The sequence below is a fragment of the Ctenocephalides felis genome, unplaced genomic scaffold (genome assembly GCF_003426905.1).
Source record: "Ctenocephalides felis isolate EL2017-DRISC unplaced genomic scaffold, ASM342690v1 CF-g0.4_SCAFFOLD_00845, whole genome shotgun sequence".
Taxonomy (NCBI): Eukaryota; Metazoa; Arthropoda; class Insecta; order Siphonaptera; family Pulicidae; genus Ctenocephalides; species Ctenocephalides felis.
In genome coordinates, this window is record NW_020536999.1 from 7,204,738 (window position 1) to 7,222,501 (window position 17,764).

Sequence of the window (17,764 nt, forward strand, 5' to 3'; positions counted from 1 at the left end):
AATAACTTTCATAAAATACTATATCAAACTAGTATACTATATCTAGTTTCTGCTAGTTTCCATAGTGTTTTTATGAAATTTCGAAGTTTTACATTTATACTAGTTTTTTTTATTGATTAAGTCGATTATTTACACATATTGGTAAGTTCCTGTAACTTGCTCAAGGCAAATACCAATACCAACTAGTTTCTGATGAGCTAACTAAAAAGAGTAACCGGAATAAAGTTTTTGAGTTATTAAGCGAAATACAGAAAAATGTCCCGAATATTTATTTTATATCAAACTGATACAATATGTACGAGTAAAAGCAAATTCGAATTAGATTTATTCAAATAATTTGTTCTGAAGTGTATAAGACAGTTTGTATGAAATTTTATTAAATTTTATCTAGTTTGTGCTAAGCTAACTAAAAAAGAGTGCCTGAAACTAAGTTTTCGAGTTATTTAAAGAAATGTAAAAAAATGTCCCGTAAACAAGTTTGAAAAAGTTAGGGCAAAAAATATGGTAGAGTTTACACAGGATTAATTTTGAACAATTATAACAAGTTATATGATAATACTGAAGGCTAAATAATGAAGAGTGTGAAACAAATATTTTGATTTACTTAAAAAAAATGTAAAGAAGTGTCCCGAATATTTATATGATAAACTTAGGGCAATTTAGTTTACATAGGATTTATTTAATAATTTTCATAAAATACTGTATTAAACCATTTAAAGAAAAATGTAAAAAAAATATCTAGTTTTTGCTAGTTTCCATAGTGTTTTATGAAATTCCGAGGTTTTACATTCATACTAGTTTTTTATTGATTAAGTCGATCATTTACACATATCGGGAAGTTCCTGTAACTTGCCTCAAGGCAAAATATTAATACTAACCAGTTAATTTTTTTTACAATTTTAGACTGATGGTAGAACTTGCACAGACATCAACGAATGTGAATTGAATTCCGATATCTGCAAAGGAGGTGGAACTTGTGTTAATACTGATGGAAGCTTTACTTGCACATGTCCACCAGGGTTAACTTTAGACCCAGCAGGTAGTTAACTTTTTACAAAACAATAATTTTGTGAACTTCATATATTTTTTACCCAAATATTTCTTTTACCCAGGTACTGAATGCTTGGACTTGCGCCAAGAATTTTGCTACCTAGACTACAGACATGGTCAATGTTCGAACTCGATGGAAGGTTTGTACAGCAAGAAATTCTGCTGCTGCACTTCAGTGGGTAAAGCATGGGGTAACGAGAGGTGTGAGGCTTGTCCAAAACCAGGTGAATAAAAATGAATTTGCCAAATATTAAATTTTAATCAGATTTATTATAATACTAGATGACCCGACAGACGTTGTCCTGTACCCATGTCTATAATGTTTTAATATAATATACTAATATTTACTGTTTACCTAAAAATAAATAATTATTGTTTTTTAAATTACTCTTCACGCCAAAATGACGAACTCCGTTTCGCCACCAGATGGTTTCGTGAGAAAGATGAAGAATTTTTTTGTTTGTTTTATATTTGAAAGGAAAAAAATTGATTTTATTATACAACAGTAATGAATTTATTTTGATTACAAAAATTAAGTGTTTGTTAGTTGAACTTCTCTAAGTAAATGAAAGTGAATCCGCAAATTATCCGTTTCATTGAGGTGCTCTTTGGTAAACCACATTTTTTGTTTTTTGGTCTGACGTTAACACGAACAAAGCGGATGGTTTTCCAACTCGTGAACAGGCAACGTATAACTGCCTATGTGAAAAACAATGATTTTCTAAATAATCTATTTGAAATTTATCCCGCAAACACTAAGCGATTGGCCTTGAGACTTGTTATTGCGAACGCAAGGCGAACTGTAAATTGCAATCGTTTGAAGTCAAACGGAAGACCAGTCGGAATCATTGGTATGTCACCAAATCGAAAGTAATTTTTGATTGAATGGTGAAATTAAATGCGTGTACATTATTATTCTTTGCGGCAAGAATTGCTCGTTAACTTAACCAAGCATAATTTTGATAATTTTCACTAATGTCATTACTCGAATTTTTAATTACGGTGCGTGAAGTTTCAGCAGCTTGCATTAAGGCACGATGCCATGCACAACTAATTTTCTTAGCTATAAACCTTGCGGAGCCCGAGACATTTCCAACGAATGTAAAATTGTCGAAATCGGTTCGTACGTTCTGGAGTTATTTTGTCAGGAAGAAAACCCGACTTATTTTTATATATATAGGAAATAATATGAGCGAAGTTAAATGTAGAACTGTTTTAAATAAAATGATGAGTCTCAATTCCCACACTATATATTGGAAATTGAAGTCTTTTAAACGGTATAACATTACCATACCCATAACATTACACTGGTATTTCATGTTGAATTAAATTAATTTAATTTTTTATTATTTTTGATATCCAAAATTGCATCTTAAACTTCTCCTAATCGATATCGTGAGGGCCGAATTGTATGTATTCATCTTTACTTTCCCATTTGTTGTTATAAAGTGAAATTTTTAAGAATGTTAAAAATATTGTGGAAAGATTAGTAAAAGATGCAAAGAAATTATGTATTTAAAAAAGAACTATATTGAAAATTAAATATACGAATATTGTGTCGGCGCCCCCTAAGGCGTGCGCTCGTATTTTTCGCATGCATCGCATTAAGAGGGGCGATACATGTTAATCGCCTTAATTTTTACCATTTTTTGAGGACTTTTTAAACTGGGAAGGATGATTGAATCTTTTGAACTTTTTAGGGTTATTTATTATATATTAAAATACACAAAAAAAATTTTTTTATTTTTTCTTTTTTAATGGCTGCCGTAAAAATAAATCTGCCAAGACCCTCTCGGAAAACGCCATCAATTGGCGGCGTTCTCACTTTTCGTACGGTGATCTGAATTAAAAAAATTAGTTTGTACGTGTTCATAAAACATATATCTTCTAGTTAAACCAAAAAAAATTAAAAAAGTCACAAAATCGTAAATTGGCACACCTTAGAAAAAAAAAGTTCGATTTTTCACCTTTTTTTCAATGTTTTTTTTGGTAAAAGGGTTAATTTTTGATTTTTTTTTGGAATGTTTGAGGCTTAACTAGAAGCTATTACTGTAAAGTAGACGTGTGCAAAATTTCATTGGAATCGGTTGAGAACTTTTTGAGTTATCCCGCCCGCAAGTTTCAAAAATGTCGTTTTGAGAAAAACGCGTTTAAAGTTTTGACACAGAAACCGATAAGAGTACAATAGCACTCGAGCGTCGAGTTGAGGCGTGGCACTTAAATGAGTTTTTATTGTATAAATAATGATAATTTTGTTTTGAATATTTACAGGCATATTTTTGAGATGTTATTGTAACGATTTATGAAAGAAAAAAAAATCGATTTTTTTTTTCTTGTTACATGTATCGCCCCCCTTAAAGGTAGGACCGGCCCTGATTAATACTTATATCATATTTTAAGTGAATTAATTTGTCAAATCCTGTTCATATGTGTATCATTCAGTCTGCCATACATATACTATATTTTATATTATTTTAATTTCTGACACATTTCAGCTGCCTTTCGGCAATAATAATGTAGACATTTCATATTTTCTTATTCATAATCATGAATTTATTATACATATTCTAATATTGTCTAGGTTCATAAGAAAATTGAAATTTTTGGCAGATGATAGTTTTTATTTGTTTTCAATGCAAACAATGACATGTCGTTTTTTGCAATTTTTTCCATTTATTTCTACAATATTGCGCATACATTCCAGTACTTTATAATCACATACATTCTAGAAAATTTCCTTAACAAACTTCAGAAAGATTTATCAAAATCTGCATAATCGTTTAGAAGGAATATACAGTGAGTGTTTGTAATTTAATATGAACTTTATATAATAGCAATAAAGCTCAAATTGATTCTACGTTTTAGTTAGAAAACGTTTGTATGTGGAAAAAAAGGGCTGTTTTTAGGGGTTTCGCGGCAAATATTCGATTTTTACTCGCCGTAAGAACCATCCTTAGACTTCAACGAACATTTTAAAAAAAGAATTGGCCAAATTGGTTCAGACATTGTTGAGTTATGCGTTTACCAACACATTTTGCGATTCATTTTTATATATAAGACTAATTTGAAATCTAATTTTTATACAGCGCAAAGTTTGAATTGAAATATTCGGGGCATTTTTCTACGTTTCTTTATATAATTGAAAAACTTTGTTTTGGTCACTCATAACAAATTTCTTTAGCAGAAATCAGATAAAATTTGTTAAAAAAAATTATAAATAGTTTGTTATTGTTTTATATAAAAGTTTCACTTTGAAATCGAATTTTTATACAGCGCAAGTTTAAAATGTTGATTTAAGGTAAAAAATCTGTTCACACACATACGCATACTTTTTCCAAATTTGGTTTCATTCGATTCAGAATGGCTTGAAACGTGGAGAAAACATAAAATTAGCGAATCAGATTTTTTATGAAAACATAACTTTCCTTCTGGGAAGTTTCTTTCTTAAAGATACTTGTTATGATATATTTGGTTTTTCTAGGTACCCAGGCATTCCATGAATGTGCCCTAAGGGACTTGGCTTCATTGACTTTAAGGACATCAATGAATGTACAGAGTTTCCCAATATGTGCCAGAATGGTAGATGCACTAATTACATAGGATCGTACAGTTGCAGATGCAAACAGGGTTATCCTTGGACGAGAAGGAGTCAATGTAATGGGGTCAATGGTAAGTGGTAAAGGATACACTTTTATTTAATTTATCGACTAATGTAAATTCATTTTTTTGCAGATATTGATGAATGTAACATTCTTCATGGAGTCTGTGGTGAAGGCGAATGCCAAAACGTTCCTGGAAGCTTCGAATGCAACTGTAAGGAAGGATTTATGAACGGAATGACCAAGGAATGCATTGGTAAATACATCATTAATATGATATTACAGTAATAGGGCAATTCTGCCATAACAGAGGTCACAGTGAAAATTGTCAAAATGTCAATTTATTTGCTGTGCGATCAGGCGTATTTTACATATAAACAAGTGGGGAAGAATGTTACGATAACAGAATCTTGATGATGCATTCTTCCTTGCTTGTACACAGTGGCGTACCTAGAACTTTTGCCGCCCGGGGCGATCTCCAGATTGCCGCCCTTTCAATTATAAGTCAGTCAAATAGTAGTTTTCATAAATTAATACAAATAAACTAGTGGTGCATGGCATCGTGCCTTAAGGCAAATTGTTGAAACTTTCCGTACCGAAACATAAATTTTTAAAAAAGATTTTAAATTATTTGAAATCTGAAAAAATATATTTTTGAGAACTTCGAAAATTTTGAAAAAAATGATTTTTTTGAAAAATTAGTTTTTTTATATTTCGAAAATTTGTAACTTTTGCGTAGCAGTTTTGGAGACGAAATATCTAAGCGCGTAAGCATCGCGTTGCAGTCTAACGGATAGACATTGATACGAAACCCACAGAAATGTAAATTAAATTTGTTCTTATTATTAAAATCTCTAGAAATAGATAATTTGACGTGCATATGTCTAATGATCATTTTGGACCGCCAAATGTATTTTTTTTACTTTCTTATTGAATCTCTGTAACCGCTAGACCCGTCATCCCAAAAACAGTTCTTCGTTTAGTCAATACAAATAAAATGTTTTTTGAATTACTTAAATCGGACGCTTCGTTCTCTTAAAAACTAAATTACAATTTTTGGCTTTTTTGCCCCGTATCTTTGAAACGGCTGGACCTGCCTTTGCCAAAAACTAATAAGCACTTATCAGTACGAATCGAATGTTTTATTCAAATCGGTTGATGCGTATTCCTACAATCATCGACGAAAGTTTGTATCTAAACACACAACCACATCCATTTTTTATAAGGTATGGCAAAATTCAGAAACCTCTGAAACGTAAAGATATATAAAAATTTTCACTTTCGATTTTTTTGCGTCTACTATATATGACTTAACCTATGAAAAGTAAATAAATTATTAAGTTATTTAATCAATATTAATTAATACACAGAGTAACGTTTTAGACATATTTATATGCACTCGTTAACATATTTATATAATGCCCTAAGGCAGACCGCCTTCCGCCAGCCCTGATTTTTAAAAGAAAAATTGATGATTTAAAAAAATATTGATATATCACTTCAAAGTAATCATATAAACTTTTCAAAAGAAATGACATTTATAAGCTGATATAAAAAAATTAGGAAAAATGGCCGAACAAAATCGTAAAGATGCTTATAAAAATTAAATGAATTTTAATGAATACAATAAAATAAAATAAAATTATTATCCTGTTCTTAAATTAGAATTCAAAATTTACACTAATATTCGTAGTTATTCATAATTTATATAAATCAAATATTGACAATAATAACATTTATAATAATCATTTATAATTCAAGAAAGAAAACTAGTGGCGTATGGCATTGTAACTTAAGGCAAATTGCTGGAACTTTCCGTACCCTAATGATGTATTCGAGGAAAATTGAATGTTTTCAAATAGATTATTATAAATACTGTAACTTATATATGTTTACAGAAAAGTAAATAAACAAAACTTAATCAATCAAATTTAAAATGAAGGACATTGTCTAATATTTATAAGAAATATATAAACTGAATTACAAAGTTAAAATTATTTATTTCAAGTATAGTATAAGTGAGCATTAGAACTTTAGGCAGAATTCAAATTAAAATCCACGTAGAAAGTTTTTTGAATCATTCAAATCGTTTGCTTAGTTCTCTCAAAAGCAGATATTTTTTGCACATTTTGCTCGGTATCTCCGAAACGATTGGAAGTGCCTTTGCCAGAAACTAATCACCACTTCTCCTCATCATTACAAATTGAATTTTTTAGATCATTCAAATCGGATGCTTCGTTCTCTCAAAAACTCGATTTCTATTTTCTGCACTATTTGCTCTTCATCTCTGTAACTGCTGGACCTGCCTTTGCCAAAAACTAATCAGCACATCTCCCTATCAATATGAATCGAATGTTTTTTGAGCCATTCAAATCGGTTGATCCGTGCGCCCTAAAACGTGACTGGAAATTTGTATCCATACATACATACACACACACACATACACACACACACATCAATTTTTTCTGAGGTATGCCAAAATGTTCAGAAACCTTCAAAACGTCGAGAAATGTAAAAATTTTCAGTTTCGATTTTCGGCCCATTACAATAACTTACCCTACGGGAAGTTAAAAATAAAAAAATTACCCAGGCTAAGCACAGTCTAAGCGCCACTCTGGTATAAATGTTTATCCAAGTGCGTTTAGACTGGAGCACTTTTCCAATTTTGTGAAAAACTATTGAAAAATGTGAAAATGCCGCCAAGCTAAGCACAGTATAAGTGAAAATGTCGCACAGAATTATTTGCAAATGCGTTTAGACTGTGACTATGCGGGAGCATTTTTTCAATTTTGAGTAAATTGGGCAACTATTTTTTTTTTGAAATTCAATTCGAAATGAAATGACGATTGTTAATGTTTTGGAGATAAATTGATAGATTTATGATTTACATTTGATTTGCTCAGATATAACAAGATAGCAAAAATAATGAAAGTTACAGTATTTGTTATAATAATTTATTTGAAAATGTTTAAAATTTCTCGAATATTTCATTACGGTACGGGAAGTTCCAGCAATTTGCCTTAAGGCACGATGCCATACACCACTAGTTATGATTGTTCTTAGTAGCGAAAATTATGAAAATGTCTATCCAGTTGCCGCGCGATCAGGCGTATTTTACATATAAACAAGCAAGGAAAAATGTTATGATAACATAATCTTTGATGCAGATGTCATAAGATTCTTCTTTTGCTATGTTATCGTCTATGTTGCCGCAGAATTGTCACATAAGTATATATATATATATATATATATATATATATATATATATATAATATGTCTAACTATTCTTACTATTTTTTCCTAGATATCGATGAATGCAGACAAGATCCTGGTTTATGTCGAGGTGGTCGTTGCAACAATACAATCGGTTCGTTCAAATGCGATTGTCCTCCAGGACATGAACTGAGTCCTGATAAGAAGTCCTGTAAGGATATAGATGAATGCTCGAAGGATAGTGGTATTTGCTCGAATGGAGCCTGCGAAAATATGATGGGAACTTACCAGTGTGTTTGCAATGAGGGATACCAGCAGACTGGGCTTAAGAGCCATTGTGAAGGTAAGGAGTAAGATTTTAAGAAAAAAATGTATTGGAGTGTACAGGATTTGTGATGAGGATCGGTGGGGAATTTTATCTAGTTTTTGGTAAGATGACTTAAAAAGAGTAGTCCGAAGCAAATTTTTGAGTTATTTAATAAATTGTAGAGAAAGTCGCCTCAATAATTTACTGAAATATGCATGAGTCATTATGGCGTGTTCACGTTATTCAGAGTTTTTGTACTAAAGTGTATAGGACAGTTCACAAGGATTTTTAGTAAATTTTATCTAGTTTCTGCTGAGATGACTTCAAACTAGTAGCTGGAAGAAATTTTTTGAGGTATTTAACAAAATATATAAAAAGTCCCTGGGTCCGTATATTGTAAATCTATAAAGTACATTAGGGCGTGTTTGAATTATTCAAAAACTGTGAAAAGGCCCTTGAATCATATATTGTAAATATGCAAAAGATATTAGGGCGTGTTCACGCTATTCTAAATTTTTATTTCAAAGTTTATAAAGATGTTTATAAGGATTTTTAGTAAATCTTATCTAGTTTCTGCTAAGCTAATTAAAAAAGAGTGCCGGAATAAAGTTTTTGAGTTATGTCACAAAATATAAAGTTCCTTGGTTCATATATTGTAAAAGATGCAAAGTGCGTTAGGGCGTGTTCAAACTATTCAAAAAATTTGTATCAAAGTGTATAAAACTGTTTATAGGGATTTTTAGTAAATTTTATCTAGTTTCTAGTATCCGAAGTAAATTTTTTGAGTTATTTACCAAAATGTAGAAAAATGTACAGAAACCATATGCATATTGTATATCTTACTTATACTTATATTACGATACTTATATTACGGCGATTTCACTCTAAGTTTATTTCAAAATTTAGTATACGAGCATATAAAATATTTATACAGAATTGTAGTGAATTTTATCTAGTTTCTTCTAAACTAATTTATACAGAGTACCCGGAACAAAATTTTTAAGACCTTGTAATAAATGTAGAGGAACTTTATATTACAGAAGTGCTTGTTGAGATGCTTGGGAATCAGGCGGCATTTTGCTACATTTCTTTAAATAACTTGAAAATTTTGTTCCGGCCAGTCTTTACAAATCAGTTTAGCAGAAACTAGATAAAATTTATTAAAACTCTGTATAAACAACCTTTAACCGTTCTATATGAATATTTTATGAAAAACGAATTTGAAATTTAATTTATATGCTGCACAATTGAAATATTCAGGACTTTTAGATTTCTTCAAATAACTAGAATATTTTGTTCGAGGCATTCTTTACAAATTAGTTTATCAGAAACTAGATAAAACTTATCAAAATTGTATATAAACATTTTGTTATTGTCCCGTATAAAAATATTATGTAAAATATTTATATACATACATTTTTCTACATTTCCGTGTTCCGGGCACTCTTTTGAAATTAATTTAGCAGAAACTAGATAATTTTTTTAAAAATTTTGTACAAACAATTTGTTATTGTCCCATAAAAAGTTTTATGTAAAACGATTCTGAAATCAAATTTTTATAAGCGCAAGTTTGACTTTAAATTTTTCGGGACATTTTTCTACATTTATTTAAATATCTGAAAAATATTGTTTCGGCCACTTGGCAGAAACTAAAAAAAATTCTTTAACAATCTGCGTAAAAAATATTTTAGGTTCCCATGTAAAAAAATTATACAAAACGAATTTGAATTCGAATTTATATACTGTACAAGTTTGATATGAAATATTTGGGACATTTTTCTACATTGCTTTGTTAATCTGGAAAATATTATTCCGGACACTCTTTGCAAATTAGTTTAGCAGAAACTATATAAAATTTATTAGAATTTTGCATAGACTGTTCTAAATACTTCTATACAAAAATTTAAATAAACTCAGTCTCTACTTCTATAATCTATTAATTTGCATGGTTGGTTTTGTTCTTAAAAACAGCAACATCCTTAGCTCTAATACTGAATTTTGTCCCTTATAAGGTTCGTAGACCTTATCTTGTCCATCTGAGGTCAATGTTAAAAAATAATAAACCTATGTTGAACCGCAAAGTACCATTACCGGTTTATTGAGTAAGGACGAGCCCACGAGAAATGTGCTATTTAGAGATAAATCTGGACATTATTGAGCACAAAGTGCGGTTTTTGAGACTAAAATAAAGTTTTGGAAATATTTTAAATTTAGAAATAAAAATAGCAAACATTAAAATCAAAATTTAAGTAAGAGATACTTCGATACATCATATAGCAACAGAAAATTTTAAAGTGTCGGAATAAAAGCCGATTTCAGGTTTGTTTTGTGTGAAATTTTGTATCGGACATCATTAAACTGTGTAAACACAATTTTGAAAAAATCATCTAGTTTTTTGCCAAACTAACTTAGATACAGTGCCCGGAACAAAATTTCTCAGATATTCAAACAAATGTAGAAAAATGTCTGGAATATTTTATTTCAAAACTTGCGCAGTATAAAAATTCCAATTAAATGTGGTTTTATATAAAAATTTTCATATCGGACGGTGAAAGATTGTTGATATGGAATTTTAGTAAATTTTATCTAGTTTCTGCTAAACTAATTTTTAAAGAATGTCCATAACAAATTTTTTTTAGTCAATTAAATAAACGTAGAAAAATATCCCAAATATTTCAATCCAAAATCACGCAATATATAACATCGATTTTAAATTTATTTTATATAAAATTTTTCTGCAGAATGATATTACACTTTTTACATCAAAATTTAATACATTTTATCTGGTTTCTTACAAACTAATTTAAAAATAGTGTCCGGAACAAAATTTTCGAGTTATTTACAAAAATGTAGAAAAATGTCCGAAAATTTTATTTTATATCAATCTTGTACAAGGTGTAAGCCAATTTCCAACTAGCTTAAACTAAAAAAATTGTTTTGGATTATATAGGACAGTTTTTATGAAGTTTTAGTGAATATTATTTAGTTTTTGCTTAACTAATTCAAAAAGAGTGCCCGGAACAAAGTTTTCCAGTAATTTAAATAAATGAAGAAAAATGTCCTAAATATATTTTAGTCCATACTTGCACAGTATATATATTTGATTTCAATTTAGGTTCATTTAAAATTTTCTTGCTAATTTCTCAATTTGGCTCTTCTTTATGAAATTTTTGACACCAATGCTATGAATTAACATAGCGTGTAGATAATTTTTAGACAAAGTAAGGAATCGAAGAAACATTGCTTGCATGATGCATTTAAATTTAAATCGTTTTGTAATTCGAAATCTTCATGGGATACAAATGCAAAGACGAGTTGTATATAAAACGGAATTTTGTATATAAAATAATATAAATATAAATGAAATAAAATGAAAATTATTTTTAAGGAATCATGGTAAATTATATCTAGTTTTTGGTAAGCTAATTAAAAAAGAGTACCCGGAACAAATTTATTTAGTAATTTTAAAAAATGCAGAAAAATGTCAAGAATATTTAAGCCAAATTTAAATTTTTGCTTTGGAGTATATAAGGCAGTTTATACTATCTATTCAAAAATTTTGTATCAAAGTGTATAAGACAGTTCATATGGAACTTTAGTAAATTTTATCTAGTTTCTGCTAAGCTAACTAAAAAAGAGTACCCGGAACAAAATTTTCGAGTTATTTAACAAATTGTAAAAAAAGTATCCGAAATCTATACAAGTATTAGGGCGAGTCACATAACTATGCTTTTTTTTTTTAATTTTTGCGTTTGTTTCAACTGAAAGAGAATTTTTATATTACAATATGAAGTATATAAATATATCCTTAGATCTGCGACCAAAATCAAATCCAAGTATTATATGTATGTATTATAATCTCTTATTATAATAGATCTTTGTAGAAATCAATTCAATTCATATGCAACACTTTCGTTTCCGCAATTAAATTTACATACTGCATTCCCGATTAAATATCATGTAAATTGAAACAAAACATGATTTTTCAATTCGTAAATGGACGAATAAAATTAACATAATATATAATAGACACATATGTACAAACACTCATACATAACTAACGGGTAAATACACACTGGTGTCTTATAAATAAATATTGAGATTAATAATTAAGATAAAAGCTATCCTATCTCTTAAGTTGGACTATAATATAAGAGTATACAAAATTTTATCAAAATCAGTTCAGTAGTTTCGGAGTTTATCGCGGACATACATCGTAAAATAAAATTTATATATAAATTTTAAGTCAAAGTTGACTAATTTTGAGAACATTAAATTCATCATATTTTTGAAAATTTTTGGAATTATTTTTCACAGCTGTTAAGGTTACAGTTAAGGTTTAAATAAATAAAATTAATAAAATTAACCACAATAACCGAACCATTTGGTACTTTAATATTTATTAACTGTCACTTCAGATAATTGATGAAGTGCTCATTTGAAAGGTGATAAAAGTTATGTAAATAGTCATAGATAGGCATGCACCCAAAAAAGGCACTTACCGAAATAATTTCCTAAATAAACATTAGTCTAAGACATCTTGAAGATATTTATTTTAAATTGAAACTCGGTAATTGAATTAAGAGAAAAAATAGTAGATTTATAAAAGTGCATTTGATCAGAACTAATTGAGTGTTTTATATGAATTGGATCTCATTGGGTTTGTTTATGTTTTGCCAGATTTTGATTATATTTGATCTTGTTTCATCAGATTAGTCCTTCTTATTTTATTTGAATCTTGCATGTCTGATTTGAATTTTTCATGTCCGATTTAAATTTTTCATGTCTGATCCAAATTTTTCATGTTTGATCCAAATTTTTTATGTTAGATCACATTTCTGCAGTTTTTATTTTGTTTTATAAGATTTGACCCTATTTCATCAGATTTGATCATGATTTTATTATTTTTTCTTACATTTGATAATGGTTGCTCAGACTTTATAACGCTTAATTTTCTTTGACAAGTTTTAATCTAATAAAATTGTGTTTCATTTAATTTTGGCTAAACTAATTTAAAAAGAGTGACTGGAACTAAGTTTTCTAGTTATTCAAACAAATGTAGAAAAATGTAATTTTTTTTTTATATTGAAGATACTTTAATAGTATTTTAATAAATTTTATCTAGTTTCTGCTAAACAACTAATTTAAGAAGAGTGTCCGAAACAAAGTTTTTCAATTATTCAAACAAATGTTGAAAAATGTCCTGAAAATTTCAATTCTAACTTGCACTGTATAAAAATTCCAATTCAAAATTGTTATATAAAAAATTTTCATATTGGACAGTAAAAGATTCATTAATAGTATTTTAATAAATTTTATCTAGTTTCTACTAAACTAATTTCAAAAGAGTGACCGGAACAAAATTTTTCAATTATATAAAGAAACGTAGAAAAACGTCCCAAATATTTCAATTCAATCATGCGCTGTATAAACATTGTAATTCAAAATTGTTTTATATAGAATTTTCACATTGGACAGTAAAAGATATTTTAATAGTATTTTATTAAATTTTATCTAGTTTCTGCTAAACTAATTAAAAAGATTATTTTGTTTTTTTTTTTTAATAGTTTATTCGTTGTTTGCATAATAATTTGTTATCGGTCAAACGATTATTGATTTTTTGATCTAGGGCATTCGAATCGTTTAGGTAAAAACTTGTTCTTTTGTTATCGTTTATAAGAATTTAGAACGATGACGAATATGATTTTTAAAACGATTTTGAGAAATGGATTAATGAAATCTAGCATTATCAATTACAATATTAAACCAAATCGATTGAAACCAACTAAGTATTTAAAAAAAATCTATTTTAAATGTCGTACTAAGTAAAGAAATCGCGTCAGATCAAATTGGAACAAACCAGATCTTTTTATTCACTAATATTCCAAAATATAGTACATTGTTTACTTTTTATCAGGCCATTATATGGATTCAGGAAGTTCTGCATTTAGTAACTCGCCAATAGGTACAATGCTTTGTCTGTTTATATATTTATTATTATAATTACGAGAGCAAACATAATAACGATTGTGTTGAAATTGACCTCAGGGGTCACATTTGCACCGCGTCCATTAAATAATAGAAAAATATTCATTAATCATAAAATAACGGTAAAACATATAGCTGTATGTATGTATATATATATATATTATATATATATATATATTATGGTAGTCCTTAATATGGACATTTTCGAATTTCTTTGTTCCCAAGGGCTCAAATGCGAAGTAATTCAAAAATGTCCATATTAGGTACCACCCTATTGCATAAAGCACTTTTCCTATTTGCTCGTCCCTTACCATATTATTTTAATGTAATTGATAATACAATATTTTCTCTTGGTTTTTAGTTTACTTGTTGGTAGAGTTCCTTATCTTTCTTTTTTAGTTTTCATGTCAGTAGAGTCCCTTCTTTTTTTTTACTATTTTGCTTGTCAGTGGAGGTTTAGTTTGCCCATCATTTGCCCATTTGCTCAGCAGTACAGTCCTTTCTATTATTTTTTATTTTGTTCGTCAGTAGAGTCCCATTTTCTTCTTATAGTTTGCTCGTCAGTAGAGTCTATTTTCCCATTTTTCTAGTTTGGTCTACAGTAGAGTTCTTTCTCGTCAGTAGAGTCCCTTTTCTATTTTTTCTAGCTAGCTCATCAGTAGATAGAGAAGATAGAATTTCTTTTCTTCATCTGCTAGTTTGCAAGTCTTCTCTAATCCTTTTCTATTTTTTCAAGTTTGCTCGTTAGTAGAGTCCCTTTTCTAATTATTCTAGTTTATTAGTCTGCGACGTATATTTTTTTGTTTTCATAATAATTCTTTTTCTTACTTTTCTAGTTTGCTTGTTAGTACAGTCGTTAATTTTATTTCTCTATTTTGCTCGTCGGTCGAGTCTTTTTTTTTTACTTTGCTCCTCAGTAAAGTCCATTTTCTAACTTCCCGTAGGGCAAGTTATAGTAATCGCAAAAAATCGAAAATGAAAATTTTTGCATATTTTTACGTTTCATAGGTTTCTGAACATTTTGGCATAAAATGGATGCATGCGTGCGTGTGTGCGTGTGTGTGTGCGTGTGCGGATACAAAGTTTCGTCGACGATTTCGAGAATACGTATCAACCGATTTGAATAATTCAAAAAGCATTCGATTCTTATTAATAAGCAGTCGGGCTGATTAGTTTTTGGCAGAGGCAAGTCTAGCCGTTTCGAAAACAGAGGGAAACAATTCAGTTTTGAGAGAACGGATCATCCGATTAGACTAATTCAAAATACCTTTTGCTTGTGTAGACGTGTGCAAAAAATGCTTTCACAAAAACTTCGCATTTTGAAAATTTTCATAAAACTCAAATTTTCGAAATTTTTCATCAAAGAAATCTAAATTTCGAATTTTTTTTATAAATATCAAATTTAAAAAAAATCGGTTTCTTACAAAAATTTAAGAATACTTATAATTTCCTAATTTTAAAAAATTAATTCAATAAATTTTGAACTTTTAAAAGTTTATCAAAATTTTCAAAAAATGTCAAATTATCACAAAAATCAAATTAAAAAAAAATCGAACAAATTTCTTGTAAACATAAAAAGAAGTTGGTTGTAGAACTCACTCGTCGTCTTTTTGCTCCTCAGTAGAGTCCTTATTTAATTAAAAATCAAGACTCTTTTGTTTCTCGGTAGGATTTTTTTTTAGAGTCCACATCTCTGATCCACAGAGAGCAATGTTGCGAATTCAAAATCGAGACTTATTTTATTTTGCTCGTCAGTAGAGTCCGTTTACGTACATAGTAAACATTTTTAATATACCACACAATATTAAAGTTACTTCTATTACATATACCAATGGTTCTACAACTTGCCAATAGGCCTAAATATTGAGAAACACTGATTTTCGACCCGAAAGAAACATTTTCGATTTTACTCTCAGTTCGTATTAATAAATAGTCGATACACGATCGCCCGCCCGATCGGACGTGTCGCGTTCTCGGAAAACTATCCATAATTTTTCCAAAACGATAAAAATTAAAAAAATTAGTAATAACAAATATTTATAAAGGTTTAAAGTTTATGAAAATCTAAAAACTTAATCAAAAATCGGTTTCGGTTTATTGGAAAAAATGGATTTTATATCGATGTGATAAATTTACTATTCAATGTGTACATTTGTGTTTGTTTGTGTTTTAAAGCAAAGTTTTACATATATGTAGTATAAATGAAAAATTGCTAAAATTTATAAAGGTTGAATTTTTATGAAAATCCAAAAATCCAATCAAAAATCGTTTTGGTTTACTGGAAAAAAATTGTTAAACCTTGCTATAGAGAATTCTTTTTTACTATATTGTTCAGTGTGTGGTGCATTTTTTTGAAACGTTTTAATAAATCTTTTAAATTTTGCACATTTTTATAAATTCGTATTTGGGAACAAAATCTATATAAAATTCTCGCAAGTTTTTGTTAATAACAAAATTTCGTAAATATCATAGAAAAACAACTAGAACCTATATACAACTTTAATAATTAGTACTGGATTTATTGTTTTCCTGGTATAGTTTTTTTTTACACTTTTTATTGATAACTTTTTTTTTGATATTTGTCGAAATTTGATTTTACGTGCAAATGTAGATAAAAATATTACAAAATTATAGTTAGTAAACATGTTTTCGTAAATATTACCCGACAGGTATATTTAATAATTCAGACAAGTCCAAGATTTGCTAATAAGTTTTTCTTAAGTACAATTTTTTCTTTTTTCTTTTGTTGAACTTGGTGCATTTTTTACAGTTTGTATTTTGGTATTTTGATTTATTTGTTTGTAAATGTGTTTCCACGTGCTTAAACTAGATAAAATTTTACTAAAACGTTATAGGCATATTTTTACTGGAAATTTACTAATAGCCCAAGAATTTGGAAAATCTTTCCGCAAAGCAGATTAAAAGTTTTATATGACTAATATGGTTTATATGATACACTTTTTAATGCTTTTCATTGTAACTTTTGTTTTATATAAATTTAAAAAAAAGTCTTTACATGCAAAAATTAGATAAAATTCTCTAAAAGTTTTACTAAAACATCATTAATTTATTTGTTACTGCAAATTAACTTCAAGCCCAAGATTTTAGAAAATCTCCGCAAAGTAAAGTAAAAGTTTATATACCTAATATTGTTATATAGAGTGCCTTCTTAATACTTTTTAGTATAACTTTTTTTCTATACATATTTTTATAAATCTGTTTTCACAGGAAGAAACTAGATAAAATTCTCTAAAACTTTTACTAAAACATCGTTAACAAATTTTGTACCAGAAATTAATTACAAGCCAGAAAATATGGAAACTGCATACAAGTTTACATTCGAAAAAAGTTTTAACCTAAAAAATATCCATCAGTTTAGTAAATGTCATTTTATTTTTAGAAAATTACTAAAATATGTATTTTTTTTTAATTCTTACAACATATATTTGACTATATGTTAACATAATTTTTGAAACATGATTTTTTTGCAAAAATTTAGTCAAGAAACAAACCTTTGGTACAAAATTCTAATAAATAGTGAAGTAAACTTTTAAATTAGTGGATATCAGTAAAGTGCACTTGTTAATACTTTTTCGTATAACTTTTT

At 28.5% G+C, this 17,764-nt stretch overlaps 1 protein-coding gene across 1 annotated transcript in view; it reads left to right on the forward strand.

Annotated features, from left to right (window-relative positions):
- Nucleotides 1–17,764, forward strand: part of LOC113370687 (fibrillin-2-like) — a gene marked incomplete in the record, with an annotated part of 221,071 nt that overhangs the window by 25,425 nt on the left and 177,882 nt on the right. Inside the window, 2 exon segments of the mRNA XM_026611385.1 lie at nt 915–1,039; nt 1,113–1,274. Of these exon segments, the coding sequence (XP_026467170.1) occupies nt 915–1,039; nt 1,113–1,274 (287 nt within the window).